Source organism: Archocentrus centrarchus, chromosome 6 (genome assembly GCF_007364275.1).
Source record: "Archocentrus centrarchus isolate MPI-CPG fArcCen1 chromosome 6, fArcCen1, whole genome shotgun sequence".
Taxonomy (NCBI): domain Eukaryota; kingdom Metazoa; phylum Chordata; class Actinopteri; order Cichliformes; family Cichlidae; genus Archocentrus; species Archocentrus centrarchus.
Genome location: NC_044351.1, coordinates 16,927,644 through 16,945,858, shown reverse-complemented (window position 1 = coordinate 16,945,858; position 18,215 = coordinate 16,927,644). Strand labels below are relative to the sequence as shown.

General features: G+C 40.6%; 1 protein-coding gene across 2 annotated transcripts; it reads right to left on the bottom strand.

Annotated features, from left to right (window-relative positions):
• Positions 1-64: 64 nt before the first annotated feature.
• On the bottom strand, positions 65-16,270 carry atp8b4 (ATPase phospholipid transporting 8B4). Of its 2 annotated transcripts, XM_030731951.1 has the most exons (29): positions 16,112-16,270; positions 15,784-15,909; positions 15,315-15,376; positions 12,673-12,731; positions 12,477-12,590; positions 12,291-12,389; positions 12,128-12,189; positions 10,712-10,784; positions 10,457-10,527; positions 10,221-10,300; positions 9,900-10,058; positions 9,682-9,770; positions 9,086-9,282; positions 8,755-8,963; positions 8,115-8,158; positions 7,859-8,024; positions 7,587-7,775; positions 7,273-7,388; positions 6,975-7,139; positions 6,779-6,890; positions 6,568-6,673; positions 6,224-6,365; positions 5,649-5,832; positions 4,936-5,159; positions 4,132-4,215; positions 3,390-3,635; positions 3,161-3,299; positions 2,951-3,081; positions 65-2,741 (listed from the first exon to the last, which is right to left on the bottom strand). In XM_030731951.1, the coding sequence occupies exons 3-29, from the start codon at positions 15,346-15,348 to the stop codon at positions 2,412-2,414; spliced, it is 3,624 nt and encodes a 1,207-aa protein (XP_030587811.1). In that variant the 5' UTR covers positions 15,349-15,376; positions 15,784-15,909; positions 16,112-16,270; the 3' UTR covers positions 65-2,411. The 2 variants fall into 2 exon arrangements, with proteins under 2 accessions (XP_030587811.1, XP_030587812.1); XM_030731952.1 differs by lacking the exons at positions 12,128-12,189; positions 12,291-12,389; positions 12,477-12,590; positions 16,112-16,270 and having other exon boundaries at positions 15,784-16,058.
• Between the last annotated feature and the right edge of the window lie 1,945 nt (positions 16,271-18,215).

Genomic DNA, 18,215 nt, shown 5'->3' with positions numbered 1-18,215 from the left:
TGTGCATTATTGAAAATACAGACTGGCTGAGGCTGTGTTGTATATACCTCATATGCAAAAGAAATAGAAAAAAGTATTTTTAATAGTTTTTATGATATGAAAGTAGCCTATTTCAAATATTATTCATATAACATGGTAATAAGAGTTAAGTATGAATCAAGTAAATGATTAAAATGTGAAAGGTTGCCACTTTCCTGAGTAAATTATGGATGAATAACCCTTCCATGTGAGAGAGGCAAGGCTGAGATGGTTTGGGCATGTGCAGAGAAGGGCGTGTGGATATTATGGACAAACTATGTTGAACATGGAGCTGCCAGGCAGGATGAAAAGAGGTACATTTAGTGAAGGAAAACATGCAGAGGTTGGTGTGGCAGAGGAGGATACTAGGAATAGGGTGGGATGGAGGCAGATGATCCGCTGTGGTGACCTCTAAAGGGACCAACTTCTATGTGAGTGTTTACTACTGCGGGGAATATCTTAGATATTTCTTTTCCATATGAATCAATTCATGACATTCTACATTCAAATATGTTCATAAACCTTTATCACATCATATCTTACCTGGCCTCTTTCTCGTCTCTTGTTGTGAACAAATGTCTGCTTTAAAAAAATGGTGGTTTAAATAATATTTGTGTTTACCTTCTATCTTTCTTTTTTTTTTTTTTAAATCGGGTTTGTCTTACTCAAAACATGCGTTACAGTTTTTCTTTGTCCTTAAATACACTCAGACCAAAACAGTGATGAAATACTAAACAGAGGACGGCCGTCTTTAACAGAAATTATCAAAGGCACAGCACAGGGTAATGGATCTCAGAGCATTACACATTCCATATTTCAGCTGCATTGCAAATGTGACAGTAAAATGCATTAAAAGCTTGAAATTAGTAATTAATTGTGCTTACCGTCATATTCAGCAGCATCACTTCAGTATTTACAATACTTGTGTTTTTAGCACTTTGGATGTAGATTAAGAAGAAAATGTTTCAGTGCATAGTTTTCAAAGATGGTGCTTTTTGTACTTGTTAACAATCTTCTTTCCTTTTGTAATTTACACTAATAAACACTAATTCCAAAAAAGTTGGAATGCTGTTTAAGATGTGAATAAAAACAGAATGCAATGATTTTTCAAGTCTCACAAACAAATACAAACAGAGGTATTTTACCATTTCATGGAAAATATGATCTCACTTAAATTTTGATGACAGCAACATGTTTCAAAAAAGTTGGGACCAGGGCAATAAAAACCTGGAAACCTAAAAAAAAATGAACAGCTTGAGGAACATTTTCCAACTAATTAGGGTTTACAGATCAACAGATCTAGGTATAAAAAGAGCATCTCAGAGAGGCAGAGTTTCACTAGTCTGCAAAAATGTAACCTACAAATCGTGGAACAATTTCAGAATAATTTTCCTCAATGTAAAACTGCAAAGACTTATATAATACTTATATCTCATCATCTACAGTAAATAATATTAAAAGAGTCAGAGAATAAGAGGAGAGGGACCATCCAACAAGTTGTCAACACTCGGTTAAAAAGCCTGCATCTCTGATGGTACGGGAGTGCATCAGTGCCAATGGAACTGGCAGCGTGCACATCTGGAAAGACACCATCAATACTGGAAGGTTTATACATTTTACAGCAACATATGCTCCCATCCGGACGGAAAGGCCTCGGCTATTTCAGCAAGACGATGCTAAACCACACACTGCAGCTATTACAGCAGCATCGCTTCATAGTAGAAGAATCCAGGTGCTAAACTGGCATGCCTGCAGTCCAGACCTTTCAGCAGTTGAAAACATTTGATGCGTCATGGAATTAAAATTCAAAATGATCTTGTTTTTTTTTTTATTATAATGGTATGTTTCCTATGTTCTGAGTAAAATATGGGTTTATGAGATTTGCAAATCACTGCATTCTGTTTTTATTACTCTTAACTCAGGACCCCAGCTTTTTTGGAACTGGTAATATATTTATTACACAAAGTTTTGTTTTGTAACAGCTAAAACTACTGAAATGTTTTTATTAATCAGAAAAGACCATGCCATTATAATGATACAAAACTAATGCACCAACTCAAGATCAAACTGGATTATTTTCTGAGCAACTATAACTGCTTCTTTAACCTTAGCAATTCATGCATATTGTCTTGAAATGAAACCTAAATGCTGTTGCCAATTTGATTGTTTGCTTGCTTGTTTTTGAATTGGTTCCCTCAGATAACTGTTTTGATTGGCCTTTAATATTCAGCGCCCACATGACTCACACTAATAAAAAACAAAAACGAGGTACACTTGTGTTGCTGATTTGAGCAAAGATTCACCCAAAAGAAGGACACTCTTAGCTTGTGCTTGGTCTGCGGGATCCATGCATATGGTACCCTTTACTGTATGCAGTTTCTTAGAGGTCGAGTTCAGTCTGTGTGTGTTTTCTGCTTTGGAGTCTGTATTGCTCTGGTGCTGCTTTCTGGCGCCCCACCTTCACGTTCATTTGGGGCACACGAAACTTCATTCTTTCTCTTCAACATGTTTTCGATCCAGCTGGAGCCGTGCGCTGTTCTTCCAGGGGAGCAAACTGGAGAGGCTATGCTCGTCCTCATGTTTTTGCCTGAGGTAATCAGCTCTCCGTAGCCCTGTTGGTGGGAGAAGGCATAGGCAGAGCGGCGGGAGCTTGTCCTGCGTACTCGCCTCAGGCTCTGTTCCTGAGGTCCCTGCTTCTTCCTGGACTGCTGGAGACGACGAATCTGTGAGAATACACCAGTGATGGGAAAAGTATGTAAATACACTGTATGTGAGTGTTAAATACAAACATGAGTCACAAATTGTTTTCTTATTAAATGTAGTTGAAGCATGAGACAATGTAAGTACAGCACTGTATTAAATTTACTTAGTTACTTTCCACCAAGTGTTCATTGTTTGCGCAAACTCAGCAGATGCATTGAAGTTACGGCACCTTATCTGTTAAAGTTGGAGCGAGGTCCACCCTGAGGAACCTGACAACTAAGCCGGGTACGACACACACCACGGTGGTGAGCAGAATAACCAGCCACACACTCTTCTCTGACAGACAGTTACGGGCCGTGCCTGGGGAGAAATCAATAGAAATGTTATTTTCTGGTGTCAGTGTCATTTCCTTGCATGTGTCACGCTAAAACAAACTTACCAATAAATGAGAAACTGCTTGGAAAAATGCCAAATAAGCCGTCACTTTGCATTGCAAATAATATGGCAAAGTACACCATCAGACTCCCCCATATGAAGAGGTGATTGACTGCAGTCCAGTAGTGTGTGTCAAGTCCAATCTAGGAGCACAAGACAAAGCTGATTGTGAAGTGACCCCTTTTTATTCAGTGGTCCTGTGTCAGCGTGGTTTGTTGCGTTTACAGTCTCACCTGAACGCTTACGACGATGACCAAGGACGTTGCTATGGTGACGGCAAATGCCTGTTGGTCTGAAAAGGGGGAGCCGTCTTCTTTCACCATGAGAGGGAAAGCCCCGTAGGGAATAAAGAAAAGCAGGAATGACGTGGCCATCCCCTGCAGCGTGCACAGAAAAAACCGACGCTTGTTGAAGAGAAGGTTTTGCTGGCCAGGTTTGTACAGAGTTGGGTAGCGAAGGCTGTTCTGGTCATTGACGTCCTTTAGAAAACAGACAAAGCATAAGGGTGATGTGATAAGACTATATTTTTTTTTATTCAATAAGAAATATATTCAATGATGGGAGGAACTGGGTATTGAGGAAAATGTTCTGCAGCAGTTTTAGGACAGATGATAAGTTGAAGATGATGAGCGTACAGTATAGCTGTACATTTACATGGGATTAGTCACACTAGTCACATGTGAGTTAAATTTAAGCTAGAACCTACTGTCGGGTTAGACTTTTAGGTACATTTGATGGGTTTATCAATCATGACAGTAAAAGAGGCCAACAGTAATAAAATAGTCACCTGTATGACTTCACAGTATCTTGAAAAGAAGAAACAAAAATAAAAGCATAAGACGGCTCAGGATCTTTCCGTTAGAGACTACTGAAATAAATTAATTTGATTTTTTTGTCGTAAATTTAAGAAATGTGTGCAGGTACACTGAAATAAAACTTAAGTGTGCTTAATCTTTATAAAATATTTATTGTTACCTGATCAAAAAGTCCCAATGCCAATACTGGCAATGATGTGTAGACAATGTTGAAGAGGGTGATGAACCACTGGTCGTACACAGTCTGGAGAAGGAGGATGGTGGAAATCTTACAAGAGCTGTTTTTGTTATCCGTACATGATGAACATTCAGAAGAGTATGATATCTCGTGCATGATGATTTATTGCAGCTCTAACCTATAGAAGCATGACTACAGGAGGGTTCAAGATCAGTAACCTTAAAAATAGAGAGAGTGTTTGCCTCAAATAATGCAAACTGGGAGCTGTGTCTGACAGCTGAAGGCTCTGCCGCTGATTCTACTTTTGAAAACTCTACACAAGTTAGCCTACACAAGTACAAGGAGATGGACTTACAGACTGTATTTTGAACTTAGCAGGGTGCCAGAGGAAGTAGCTAATAAGGGTGATCTCCAACAGTGAGCATTTAGATAATTTCTGTATTTCTTCTACCGTTTCTTCTACCAGACTACTCTTACTTCCAGATAAGGTGAACAGAACTCCTTCACCTTTAGTCTATAAGGAACAAAAGGGACTCATTCTGTCTTCCTAAATTAGATTAAGACTGATGGGCCTTGTGCCACCTACAGACTCAGACATGAAGTACTTTTTTCCAGTGGCCCTGAGGTCAGCCAAAGGGCCGGGGCATCATGTTTAAAAAAAAAGAGGCTCCACTCTGTGATCTCTTCAGACCTCCGTGCTTAAAGAGACCTGACAACTGACATACGTAACTAATTCAACACACACCAAAAAGGCTTTAAATAAAGGCTTCGTTACTGTTTTCTTACCTGTGCTGAGAACCCACAGAAGAAACCGTACCAGAAGTGTACCAGAGTAAAGGCAAAGTTCTTGTAGAAGAAATATCCCAGAAAGTTACACATGCGGAAGTAAGACCAGCGTCCATGAACCAGCAAGAGCCTCCGCAGGTACCGGAACTGAGCGAAGGAGTAATCCGATGCCAGAACAGCCTGCATCCCCTCCTGTCCGCTGATGCCAACACCGATGTGAGCAGCTGAGTAAGAAATACAGTGTGTGGATCACTGCCTTTTGAAACTAAAAAATAATTAAAACAGTCTTTAAAACCCCCAGTGATCCTTGTGCCCTATGGATGTGGGCATTCTCATCCTGCAAGAGAACACTCCCACTGATCCTTAAGCATGCCAGTAAAACTTCCTCCCAGAGCATAATGGAGCTACCTGAACCCCTTACGGCAGGGATCAAGGATCCAAGTTTTTCTTTTATTTTGTAACCCATCTCTGTACAAGAGCAGTCAGAGTCTGCATACCTCTTCCAAGGCGTAAAAATTCAATCTACACCACACATGAACCGAGTCCTTGGATGCATTAGAATATCTGGATCCACATCAGTTTATGAGATTCTCTTGAGAACATCAAGCTGATGGCTCCCAATATTACTTTTCAAATATTTGTCAATTTTATTCTTCACTTTGTGACTTCGTACATACTCCATGCACGCTGCATGTGGCTGATGTGAGACTTACTCTTGATCATGCTGACATCATTGGCTCCGTCTCCTATGGCCAGTGTGACGGCTCTCTTGTGCCTCTTCACCAGCTCCACCACCTGAGCTTTCTGCATTGGAGTGACTCGGCAGCAGATGACTGTTTTACACAAACAGGCCAAATCCAGCAGGATGTGCTCCAGCTGTGGCTCCAGAGCGTGAGCCTGAAGGGCGAATAACCACATCACACCTGTTAAGCCTTTCATTACCATGCTATAGCATCAACCCCCTGCAGAGGTGACACTAAACAACAGCTCAGTGTAACATTCCCAAACACTTGTGTGCATCATGCTCTCTGCCCAGGGCACAGCGAGAGAGCAGCTCCCCTGTAAAATGATGTAAATAAAAATCTGTAATAGCGCCGAAGGCCCTCAGCAGTTCATTACAGACATTCAGTAAACAGCAGGTAGAGACACAGCAAAGAACACCACAACCATTTAACAAACAGTGTAAAACCTGCGGGCAGCAGTACCGAAAGAAAAACAAGCACAGAGGTAGAAATTAGCATTGAATTAAAGGCAATCTATATGAAAAATCTTTTTATTTTTATCTTACCAGACTGTGTCCATTGATAACTAAAGCATACTCTGCAATTATAGCTTCTTCGAACACAGAATCATCTGCAAACGTAGCTGTCTTCTCAGCATCTCCTGCACTGCTCACGCGACTCAGGCCGAGGATGTGCTGTTTGGCACTCCTGAGAAAAGAGGAAAGGTAGTGAATCTGGAATCTCTTTGAGGAGATAAAGCACAAGTTTTCAAGATTTTAAATGCACAGATCGTCCACAAATGGGCCATTTAATACAGCAGCACAGCAGAGTTCCTCTGGGACATGCAGTTATTGTGAGAATATCATCCTGATTATATGTAGATTAAAAAGGAAAATATATAATGTGTCACCTGAGCTGCTGCTGCACCTCCTGCAGTGTGTTGCCAGAGATGACAAACACCTCATTCATGTCATCTCGCAGCATGTTGCAGGAGTAGCCAATGTTCATTGCTGTCTCTAATAAAATGAAACAGGTTACAGCCGTGTATCTTTCTACAGTCAAGCCAATATTAAAAAAGCAAAAAAAAAATTTCCCTGATCGGGAGCATCATTCACTGTTACCTAGTTTATCTCCTGTGAGGACCCAGATCTTGATGTCGGCCAGATTTAGACAGGCGATAGTCTCTGGAACTCCTTCCTGAAGTTTGTCTTCAATTGCTGTGGCTCCTAGAAGCTTCAACAAAGTCAGCAGTGAGTCAGCAGTGATTAAATGGGATTGATTGCCTTAGGAGTGTAAACAAAAGGATGTCAATTTTACCTTCATGCCCTGCTCGATCTCATCATAGAGGAGAGCAACCTGCTCTTCGCGATTATCTATTACAGTGCTGGCAAAGAGAAGCCTCTTCATCCAAACTTTGAAATAATCCTCATCGAGGTCTTTGTAGGCCAGAGCTAATGTTCGAAGCCCTTCTCCAGCAAATTCCTGTGAGGAAAATAATGGAAAATCTAGCATCTAACTAAGACGGCAAATTATTAAATTTGTGATCCAGATAGATAGTTCACAGTGTAATCATTAAAAAAGGAGCAGTTATGTTATCCACTCAGATAACACTTACACTGAGGTGTTCTGAGGTAGTGCACATAAGAGTTTCACTGGATGGATCCAAGAGGTCAAAAATAATTGTGTCAGCGCCTTTGGAGTAGAGTTTAATCTGGCCCTCTGGGTTTCTCACTATATACCAAAACAAAACATAGCAAGAGGACAAATATTACACAGATAACAGACAGACTGTCAACTAAATAGTTAGTAGAATACAAAATGATCATACATATTGTCTCTTGTATCTATTTTGTAATTACTGTCCATATAGTTTCATGTTGACTGCTTGTGAATTAATCAGAGCGTTGCTGTTATAAGTGAAGACCTAACCAATGACACTCATTCTCTTGCGCACGTTGTTGAAGTCCAGTATGGCCAGAAGTTGGTAGGTGACAGTTCGTCCCATCTCACACAGTGTGACGGTTTCTGGGGTTCGCGCCCGGAAGACAAACCCAAAGTTTCGTGCTGCAGTGACCAGCGCTCCCTCATCAGGTGACTGGGCCTGGTATGCCAAATTTCCTTCATTTGAACATAAACATCAATCAGAAAACACCTCAGTAAATTATTTCTGATACAGTAACTGCATCATGTATAAAGTTTACCTTCACTTTTCTCCTCTGGCATGACAGTGTGGCACAAAGCCAGCAGCCTGAAAAACTCCTGCACTGCAGGATCCTCCATTTTAATGGCTTCAATCAGGCTGCTGTCATAAAATCTGAACCTTCGGTCGCAGAGAGGGTTGAAGGAAAAGTCCACACAGGCAGTTTTCTGAGGGCACATTAAAGCACCAGCAGAGTGACTGTGTCATATTTGTCTTACCAGAAAGAGAAGAATTTCTGTTTGTTTAAATCTGCTCACCTCAGTAATTTCCACCTTCTGGTCAAATTCATCATAGACGTCACCTAAAAAAGTAACAGTTAATGAACTGTCTTGTCAAAGATTCAGAAACAATTGCGTCTGTAATTGATCCTTCTGAGTTAACTTCAACAGTTACTTTCTCCAAATTATCAGTGTGCCTATTAAACCCCATTCCTACAAGACTGCTCAACGAAGTCCTAAATATGATCGATCTATCTCTATTAATTAGCTGCCACAGGCCAATCTTCAGCCTTTCTTTTATATGAAAAAAAATCTTGAAAGAGTAGTTGTAAGACAGCTAACTGATCATCTGCAGAGGAATGGTTTACTTACTCTGTATGGCATTACCTTGGCCTCCAGTAACACTGAGGAATCTTAGAGTCATTTTAGATTGGGATATGTCCTTCAATACACATATCACTTGTGCAATATCTCTTAAATGCTTTAAAACTAGTTCATGCATTTATTACTTCTAGGTTGGACTATAGTAATTCATTGCTATCAGGTTGTCCTAAAAGCTCCTTGAAAAGCCTTCAGTTGATCCAACATGTTGCAGCAAAAGAACTGAGAGGGACCAGAAAGAGAGAGCATATTTCTCCCATACTGACTGTAAAAGGCCACTAGTGTTAAAGCTCCATACCATATGTTTGTCCATTAATGGAGCATTTGCTGAAGATCATGATGTTCTGGGTGAGGGTGCCTGTCTTGTCAGAGAAGATGAACTCCACTTGGCCCAGCTCCTCACTCAAGGTGGTTGTGCGAGCTTCAGCTGCAGTGCCCACCGGGCTGTAGTACATCTTCCGGTCCCAGTTAATGAAGAAACTGTGACCGAGTCGCAGGACTTCCACACTGAAAGAATGTTTAGCCATTTAGTTTACTGAGTAATACAACCATAGAGCAACATGCTAGTAAGCTGAACATGACTTGTACAATGACTGCATATTTACATATAAAGATTTTACATAAATTACCTGACATATAGTGAAATGGGCACAACAGTGTTGAGGATGATGATGTAGGACCAGAAGGTGAGGAAGCCAGAGAAACCAGCGCTAATCTGAAACTTGTCCCACGGCAAAAACACTCTGAAATTTTTGCCAACATACGTCTCCCAAATAGTGTGCCCAATTGCCAGAATAACCCCCATACATATGAGGAAGGCAAATATCTGAAAAAAAGAAAGAGTATATATATTTCTTTACAGAGCTGTGTCAAATAAAATAACATCACCCAATGATTAGAGAACACACACACACACACACACACACACACACACACACACACACACACACACACACACACACACACACACACACACACACAGTGTGTCAGTCACACTGTAGGCCCGGACTAAAGCTTCCCCTGCTTTATTAACTTTGTGACTCTAATGGAGAGCATAATTTACAAAAACAGCATCATGTTGTTTTCAGTGAGAGCTGAAACCATAAATCCTTGAGGAAAGTGTTTACTGAGGTTACAGATGAAGGACATTAAAGATGGTACACCCATCTGTAATATACAGTCTATACTCCACATTTTTTATCAAGCAAAAGCAAAATAAGCTCACCCACAAGACCAGCGTGTTCATCAGTTTGTCAATACTGGTCCTTTTCAGTTTAGTCCTTCCACAGTTCTGCATCAGTTTGGTTTGTGACCCTGTTGAACAGATGCACAAACAACCATCAGTGTTGAAAGAACAAGACTGTACACAAACCTGTTTATAAAGAAAAGTACAGATGCTGCTAATGGATGTGGAGAATAAAACCATTAAAAACCAACTATTACCAGCAAAGATGACCATTCCAAAGCACCACTCAGTGTTTCTGAGTACACAACCGCGCAGAAGCATTTTTTCATTATCCAGGGGATATTTATTGCCTTTCCAGTATAATGTTCCAGTAAACCTATCTAGCTTGTTGTTTGGAGGCTCACAAATGACTTCTCCTGAGGAACAAAGGAAGGAAAATGAAAACATTCATCAGCTATAACTGCTCAAACTCTCGAAAATTATGATGAGCATACAAAATACAAATGTCATTCTAAAAAAGTGTGTCCAGCAACAAATGATTTGTTACAGAAATGTGAAAAATTGACAAAACATCTCACCATCAAAGTCCATCAGTTTTGAAACATCTCCCAAATCTGAGGTGACAGTCAAAGCCTGACGGACTTTTAGATTGGTCTCGCTGGAGAAAAAAAAAAACAGAAAAGACAGTAAGACCTTAAAAAGCAAAAGTTGCCTGTTTTTGTCAAACATGCGCTTTCAGTCCTCATGTGAATGTTTTGCGAGATTACACTGTGGGTCGCTTCAGTCTTACTTTGCATAACAGCACAGAACTCACCCATCTAGCTCTGCAGTCTCAACATAGCACAGACCATAAGGCTCACTGCTACAGAGAAGGAGGATGTCTGCCTGTGTGTGAATCCAATACAAAAAAATTGCTCAGTGGAGAAAAAAGGCAATGAATCAATTTCCTCATCACAGAACTGTCAGCGGCACTCAGCAGCCCCCAATTCCCCTAAAACAAGCTATTTTCTATATGCTAATATAAAAGGCTGATATTGCAACATACAGTGTAGTAGCATGCTTTACTCACAGCAACAAACTGATTATTCTCTAATTTGATGATATCCCCTACGTGAACATTCATCCATTTTTCATTCTGCAAACTTGAAAACAAGAAACAAAAAAGGTTATAAACAGACTGCAGCTGCTGAATGAAAACATCTACAAATCCGATTCCAAAAGAGCCAGGATGCTGTGTAAACTGTAAATAAAAACAGAATGCAATGATCCAAATGTGTTTATATGCCAAATCTTTAAACTGAAACTTTTTACTATTTTGTAAAAAATTTTAGCTCATTTTGAATTCAATAGCAGCAACTCATCTCAAAAACTTGAGGCAGCATCAACAAAAGGCTGGAAACATAAGTGGTACTAAAAAGAAACAGCTGGAGGAACATTTTGGAACTAATTAAGTTAACTGGCAGCAGTCAGTAACATGACTGGGTATGAAAAGAGCATCTTAAAGAGGCAGATGTAAAGATGAGCAGAGGCTGCTCAGTCAGCAAAAAAAAAAAAACCCATGTCTACAATTTGTGAACCAATTTCAGTATAATGCTCCTCAACTAAACACTGTGAAGCTTATTGTCTACAGTACACGTCATTAAAAAATTCAGAATATCTGGAGAAATCTCTGTGTGCAAGGGACAAGGCTGAAAATCCATGTTGGATGCCTGTGAACTTTGGGCCTTCAGGCAGCACTGCATTAAAAACCAGCATGGTTTTGTCATGGAAATCACTGCATGAGCTCAGGAACACTTCCAGAAATTACTATCTATGAACACAGCTCACCGTGCCATCCACAAACACAGGTTAAAGCTCAGTTATGCAAAGAAGCCTTATGTGCACATGATCCAGAAACACTGCTGTCTTTCTTGGCTGAAGCTCATTTAAAATGGAGCAAAGTGGAAAACTGTTCTGGGGTCAGACAAATCAAAATTTGAAATTCTTTTTGGAACAATGGACGCCACATCTTTCAGATTAAAAAGGAAAGGACCCATACAGAGTTCAAAAGCCTGCATCTCTGATGGTACAGGGGTACATCAGGGCATATGGAACTAGCAGCTATAGCGCACCTGGAAAGGCACCATCAATGCTGAAAGATATTTACAGGTTTTAGAACAACATCCAGATCACATCTTTTTCGGGGAAGGCCTTGCTTCAGGGAGCTGGTCTCCTCACTTCTCAGATGTTTACAGACTGCTCTTAAAAGAAGAGCGGATGCTGCGGAGTGATAAACATGACCCTGTTCCACCTTTTTTTGAGATGTGCTGCTATCAAATTCAAAATGACCTTTTTTTTTTTTCTTAAAATTGTACATTTTCTGTTTAAACAGTTTATGAGCTTTTCAAATCACTGCATTAGGTTTTTGTTTACATCTCACACAGCGTCTCAACTTTTTAGAACTTGGGATTGTAAATGAGAACAGCAGAGGAACACTATAAAGTACCTTCCTCTGATCAGAACCTGTGACTGGCGGTTGTTGACTTGCTGGTCGCTCTTGTGTCGGAACTGAAATTTTTAAAAAGGGGTTACAAATCTGAAGGAAAAAGGTAAACGAACAGCATTCAGAAGAATTGTGAAAGGTAAAAAAAAAAAAAATTGAAACCAACGTAGTCATCTGTGGCATCCTTAACAGCCGTGATTACCAGCACAAAAACCAAAGGCACGATGGTAGTGAACCAGGAGAGGGAGGATATTTCTGGAATTAACTGTGAAAGAAGTTTGCATTAGCCCTCTTTGTTTCCTACATTCATGAAATGGTATTTAAGCCAACAAGCAGTAGCAGTTTTTCCTACCTGCAGTATTAAGAGCACTGAGAAGTAAGCATTTGCCACCCTCTGGAACTGCTCAAACAAGTTGATGGGCAGGAAGGTGAGGATGCTGTACTTTGAGGTTTTGATGTGATTATCCTGAAGGATCACACATTTAGTAACAGCACAGATGAAACCCCCAGAGCCAACACTTAGAGCAAATTCAATGCGGCTAACTTACGGCATAAGAAAACTTGTCATTGTAGTCCCTTGTGTTGGCTTTCACACGACGTTCCTTCTCTACAGAGAGGACATCAGAGAGGAAAGGAACATTCAAAGTAAGACCTCCTTTTTCTTAAGTCTCTCTCTCACACACGTCCCAGAGCAAATTTAATATCAGCCTAAGATTTTGGACATTTTTCTATACTTCTTGACCTCAACTCCAGAGATCCAGCCATCTCATTTTCTCAGCCTAGTCCCAGTTTAAGATCCTAAAATACTCATTCTTCTCTCCGTCTATCTGCGCTGATATTTATTTTCCTGCATAATAACATCTTGAAGTTATAGCAGGATCCTGAAGATCTTATCTCTTGTTATTTTCTAACTGAGCACAGTCATTTGTCTTAGATTGATTTTTTTTTTTTTGGCTCTTTCTTCTAAGCAGATATTTATGACAAAGAAGTCTCAGTTCAGTTATTGGTAAATAAAACGGCAGTTTATTTATGAAGAGACAAACTGAAGACTGTTTCAAGCGCTAAAACGTTCCTTACTGAAGATAAGGAAGATGACTACACTTCAGTATTTTACAAGAGCAGTATTACATAGCCAAACCAACACTGCCTTGTTATGATGCAATGTCTGCCTTTTAGTTCTGTAAACGTGACTGTGGTTGACAAAACTTCCTTTAAAAAAAATGTTACAACGGAGAGCTCAGGCACAGTTTATCAAGTACTAGAAGAGGTTATTCTTGACTTAGGATTTTCCCATTTCTCTGTTGAATTTGAATGCCTTCTTTTGATTATTATTTCAGGCTAAGGTTATAAGTCTTATTTCCTAAACTTTGTATAGACGTTTCATTGAGGGACAAAGACAGGAACAGATTTTTAATTCATACGTGGCGTATCGAAGCGGGTATCCTGATTTTTAGTGACTATTTCAAGCTCCAACTGAATCTTACATCTGTAAGAAATGTAATAGGCTGAGGTACAGTTTGCTCCACAATAAACTGTGCCTGAAGTGGAGTGCCTCCCACCAATTTATAGTTCAAAAATGATTTGCAAAAATGCAGCCATACACTTGCTGACCATAAGGTGAGAAGATATTGATATTACCCTCATATCTAGGTTGACATTAATGGTGGAAACAAGAAATAAGAGAAGCCTTTGCTCCAACTGAATGAGACAAAATCCACCTACTGGCACCTTCAGACCTCATCAATTAGCATGTTACAACATGTCTGACTGATCTATAAAACCAAAATGCACACCCTCCTTTCTCAGAAGCTCAAAAACAACTCTACCACTTCTTGGTGAATGTTAAAATGCTATTATACTGTTGTCAGTTTCGCTTGTCTCATCATCCCGTATGGTGTGCTCACCATGAGCAGAACTCTGTATATGTGACATTTGTAGAAGGGCAGATGGCGTAACCATGGCATCTTAAAAAGGCCGACTTAGTAAACGCTACTTTTCTCTTCCCAGGATTGAACACTTGCTAGGTGAATATATAAACCGCTACACTGTGTAAACACTTGCTAAAGTTTCGAATGACATGTCTTTGCGTGCGTCCACTTCTGTTCAAACACACCTTGCTGGGACATGGTGACTGTCTCAGCCTGCCCTTCTTACCCAACAGCTGAAGACTTCCTCTCACAACTCTGACATTCTTCTCATGGCTCACACATCGACATGATGCATTAAAGGTTATTAATGTGTTTGGTCGTGCTTTCTAATCAGTCTCAATGGGAAAAACATTGCGCGCAAAACGCTGAGACCATTTATCAAAGCACTCTAACTTTTCACACAAAGCTGTGCCTGAAGGAGCGTACGTACTGATAGATCTGTTGTTTCCAAATGAGGTTAAAACATTGTTGAATTATGCATAACATGCCTGGACGGCGCGGCAACAGGATAGACCATCTAACACTGGCGCCTGGGATCATCCTGCTATCACTTACTATGACGATTAATTATTAAGAAAGGCTATTATTCTTCAAAGGACTTGGTCTGCTTAAGCATATAATTAGAAAATGTTTCAATGCAAGTTTGGCCTTTTAACCACAAATTAATCTAATTTTTGCTTCAGCTTGCAGTGAATTGAGTCAGGAAATATTTCAGGTAGCCATTCTGATGGTAATACAGGAAGTATTAAGATGAGCAGTTTTACAAGCTATGGCACATCTTCCTTCCTTAAAAGATAATTACACATATTGTTGAGGAATTGCATCTGTCTTTGCTCAGCACAAGGTCACCTTGCTTTGTACAGGATGCTGCAGATGACAAACACGCACTCTACATACAAAAACATGTAAAAAGCACAGACTGCATAGGCACACAGCAGCACAGAAAGGACAGAAGTTTCATTATCATCTGTCTGAACTAGTGCACTGCACCATTAGAGGATGAGGAGAATGTTAGCAAAGCGAGGAAGGCACAAGCGCTGCCTCCTGCTTTTGAAAGAAAAAACATTTCCTGTATTGTACATTTCTGTGCAGCTTGCATGCCTTAAACCTCGTGATTTAGAAATAAAAAAAAAAAAAAAGATCTTGCTTTAACCACATTTTTGTCCTGCTTTTAAGGAATCCTCAGTCTGTAACGCATCCAGCAGTTTGGAAAAATAATTACAAAATAAATTAAATAATAAATAATTAAATAATAAACATACCAACATTAGGTTTTCTCCTCCAGAATGCCTCCATCTTCTCCTGGGACCTCCCGAGGGTTTCCCTAAAAGGCACATGGAGACCCCACGCTTAACAAACAGAAGTGGATACCCCTGCACTAGCAGAGGTGGAGGAATGAGCAAGAAATGCACCATAACTGTATTACATATGAGATAAAACACAAAGCAAAGTAGTGTCTTTCTGTTTATCAAGCCACTGGTGTAAGCAGCATAACGTAAATCCCCACTGGATTGTGTCTCCTTGAGGTTTCCAGGTGAGCAGCCCAAACCTGGGAGTGTAACCCCCCCCCCCCCCCCCCCCCCCCCCCCCCCAGATGAACTGTACACGGGCTCTTTGTTTTCAAATAAATCCAGTAGCCTATCTTTATTGAAGTTTTCTCAGCCTGTGTGAAAAATAAACATAAATGGTGCCCATACATCTGAAGTGTACCTGCATTTTCCGTGGTCTTACCTCGCACAGGTTTCACACAGGCGCGGGCTTCTGTTATCTCCATGTATCCTGTCATTCACGGCCGACCATTTGTTTCAAGTAGCGCGTTCCGCTGATTTCTTCGCAGCAAACCCTGTGTTCCTCTTCCTGTATAGAAATCACCAGAGATGGAGAGACTCATAGCAAAAGCAGTTCAGCTGTGATGGTGGTGGTGGTAGTGGTGCGGTGAGCCTACTAATAATAATAAAGAGAGGAAGACTGCGGACGGCGTGGGCTGTGGAGGTGGTGCAGGCAGGCAACAAATCAGCGGGGAAACAGAGAGAGGGAGCAGAAACTGACGATCACTCACCGAGAGTGACGACATGGTGATGGAGCTGCAGCCCGCTCTTCTGCTGGGAAAGGTGGATGTGTGCGTGAGTGTGCTGCAATGAACACCGCCTCTGATATCTTGGGATATCATGAAATAGGAAGTATGTTTACTGTGTGTAGCAGGTATGCTTTCGAGACTATTCTGAGAAGACGCGTCACTCTGGCAACCAAGAAAACGGAGCTTAAAAAACGTTTCCATATTTTGTCACATTACAATCACGAACATAAATATATTTCACTGGAATTTAATGTGAAAGACCAACACAAAGTGGTAAACAATTGTGAAGTAGAAAGAAAATTATACATGATTCAAAACATTTTTTTTACAAATAAAAAACTGAAACGTGCGGTGTGCAAAAGTATTCAGCCCCCTTTTCTCTGAGTGCAACCAGTTGCATTCAGAAGTTGCCTGATGACTGCTAATGACTAAAAAGAGTCCACCTGTGTGTAATCTAATCTCAGTACAAATACAGCTGCTCCGTGACGGCCTCAGGTTGGTTAAGAGAATATTGGGGAGTAAAGAGCATCATGAAGTCCAAAGAACACAACAGACAGGTCAGGAATAAGGTTGTGGAGAGGCAGGATTAGGCTATAAAAAAGATTTCCCAAGCTTTGAACATCTCACGGAGTACTGTTCAATCCATTATCTGGAAATGGAAAGAGTACGGTACAACTGTAAACCTACCAAGACAAGGCCGTCCATCTAAACTTACAGGCCGAACACGGAGAGCACTGATCAGAGATGCAGCCAAGAGGCCCATGGTGACTCTGGAAGAAATGCAGAGATCCACAGCTCAGGTGGGGGAATCTGTCCGGAGGACAACTATTAGTCGTGCACTGCACAAATGTGGTCTTTATGGAAGAGTGGCAAGAAGAAAGCCATTGTTAAAAGAAAACCATAAAAAGTCCCATTTGCAGTTTGCTAGAAGCCATGTTGGGGACACGGCAAACATGTGGAACAAGGTGCTTTAGTCAGATGAGACCAAAATGGAACTTTTTGGCCAAAATGCAAAACGCTGTGTGTGGTGGAGAATTAACACAGCACATCACTCTGAACACACCATCCCCACTGTCAAATATGGTGGTGGCAGCATCATGCTCTGGGGCTGCTTCTCTTCAGCATGGACAGGGAAGATGATGGGAAGATGGATGGAGCCAAATACAGGGCAATCTTGGAGGAAAACCTGTTTGAGTCTGAAAAAGACTTTAGACTGGGGCGGAGGTTCACCTTCCAGCAGGTCAACAACCCTAAACATAAAGCCAGGGCTACAATGGAATGGTTTAAAACCAAACATATTTATGTGTTAGAATGGCCCAGTCAAAGTCCAGACCTAAACCCAATCGAGAATTTGTGGCAAAATCTGAAAACTGCTGTTCGCAAATACTCTCCATCTAATCTGACTGAGCTTGAGCTGTTTTGCAAAGAAGAATGAGCAAAAACTTCACTCACTAGATGTGCAAAGCTGGTGGAGACATACCCTAAAAGACTTGCAGCTGTAATTGCAGCAAAAGGTGGTTCCACAAAGTATTGACTCAGGGGGGCTGAATACTTTTGCACACCGCACTTTTCAGTTTTTTATTTGTAAAAAATGTTTTGAATGTTTTGAAATGTATAATTTTCTTTCCACTTCACAATTGTATACCACTTTGTGTTGGTCTTTCACATTAAATTCCAGTGAAATATATTTATGTTTGTGGTTGTAATGTGACAAAATAAGTTCAAGGGGTATGAATACTTTTGCAAGCCAGTGTATTTTAATTAGGCTTCCTTTATTTACAGTTTTAGAGCGCCACTACCTGGTGCATTGCTGAAAGTCAGGTATGAACTCCTCCACTAAGCTGATGTCATTCTGTGAGTCAGCTTTGACACTGGTTGGTGCTGTTGGTCTGTTTGTGCTGCAGCTGCCATCTGGAGCCAAGAAGGGGAAATTCAAGCTTAAACTAACAAGTTATAATAAATAAATAATGCAAATGCAGCTTCAACTGTTGCACTGGTTTCATTCTGTAAATAGTATCTAGCTGCACATAGTAAACCCAGTTATGTTTGCACCGCCACCAAACGAGTGTAAAACAGCAACATGAAC

Bases quoted from the DNA above. Each gene is read 5' to 3' on its own strand.
- atp8b4 (XM_030731951.1), bottom strand. From the start codon at position 15,348: ATGGAGGCATTCTGGAGGAGAAAACCTAATGTTG. The intron at 12,190-12,290 runs GTTGGTTTCAAT...TAAAAATTTCAG, and splicing joins AGGATGCCACAGATGACTAC to TTCCGACACAAGAGCGACCA. The intron at 7,140-7,272 runs GTAAGTGTTATC...TTTTCCTCACAG, and splicing joins CTACCTCAGAACACCTCAGT to GAATTTGCTGGAGAAGGGCT.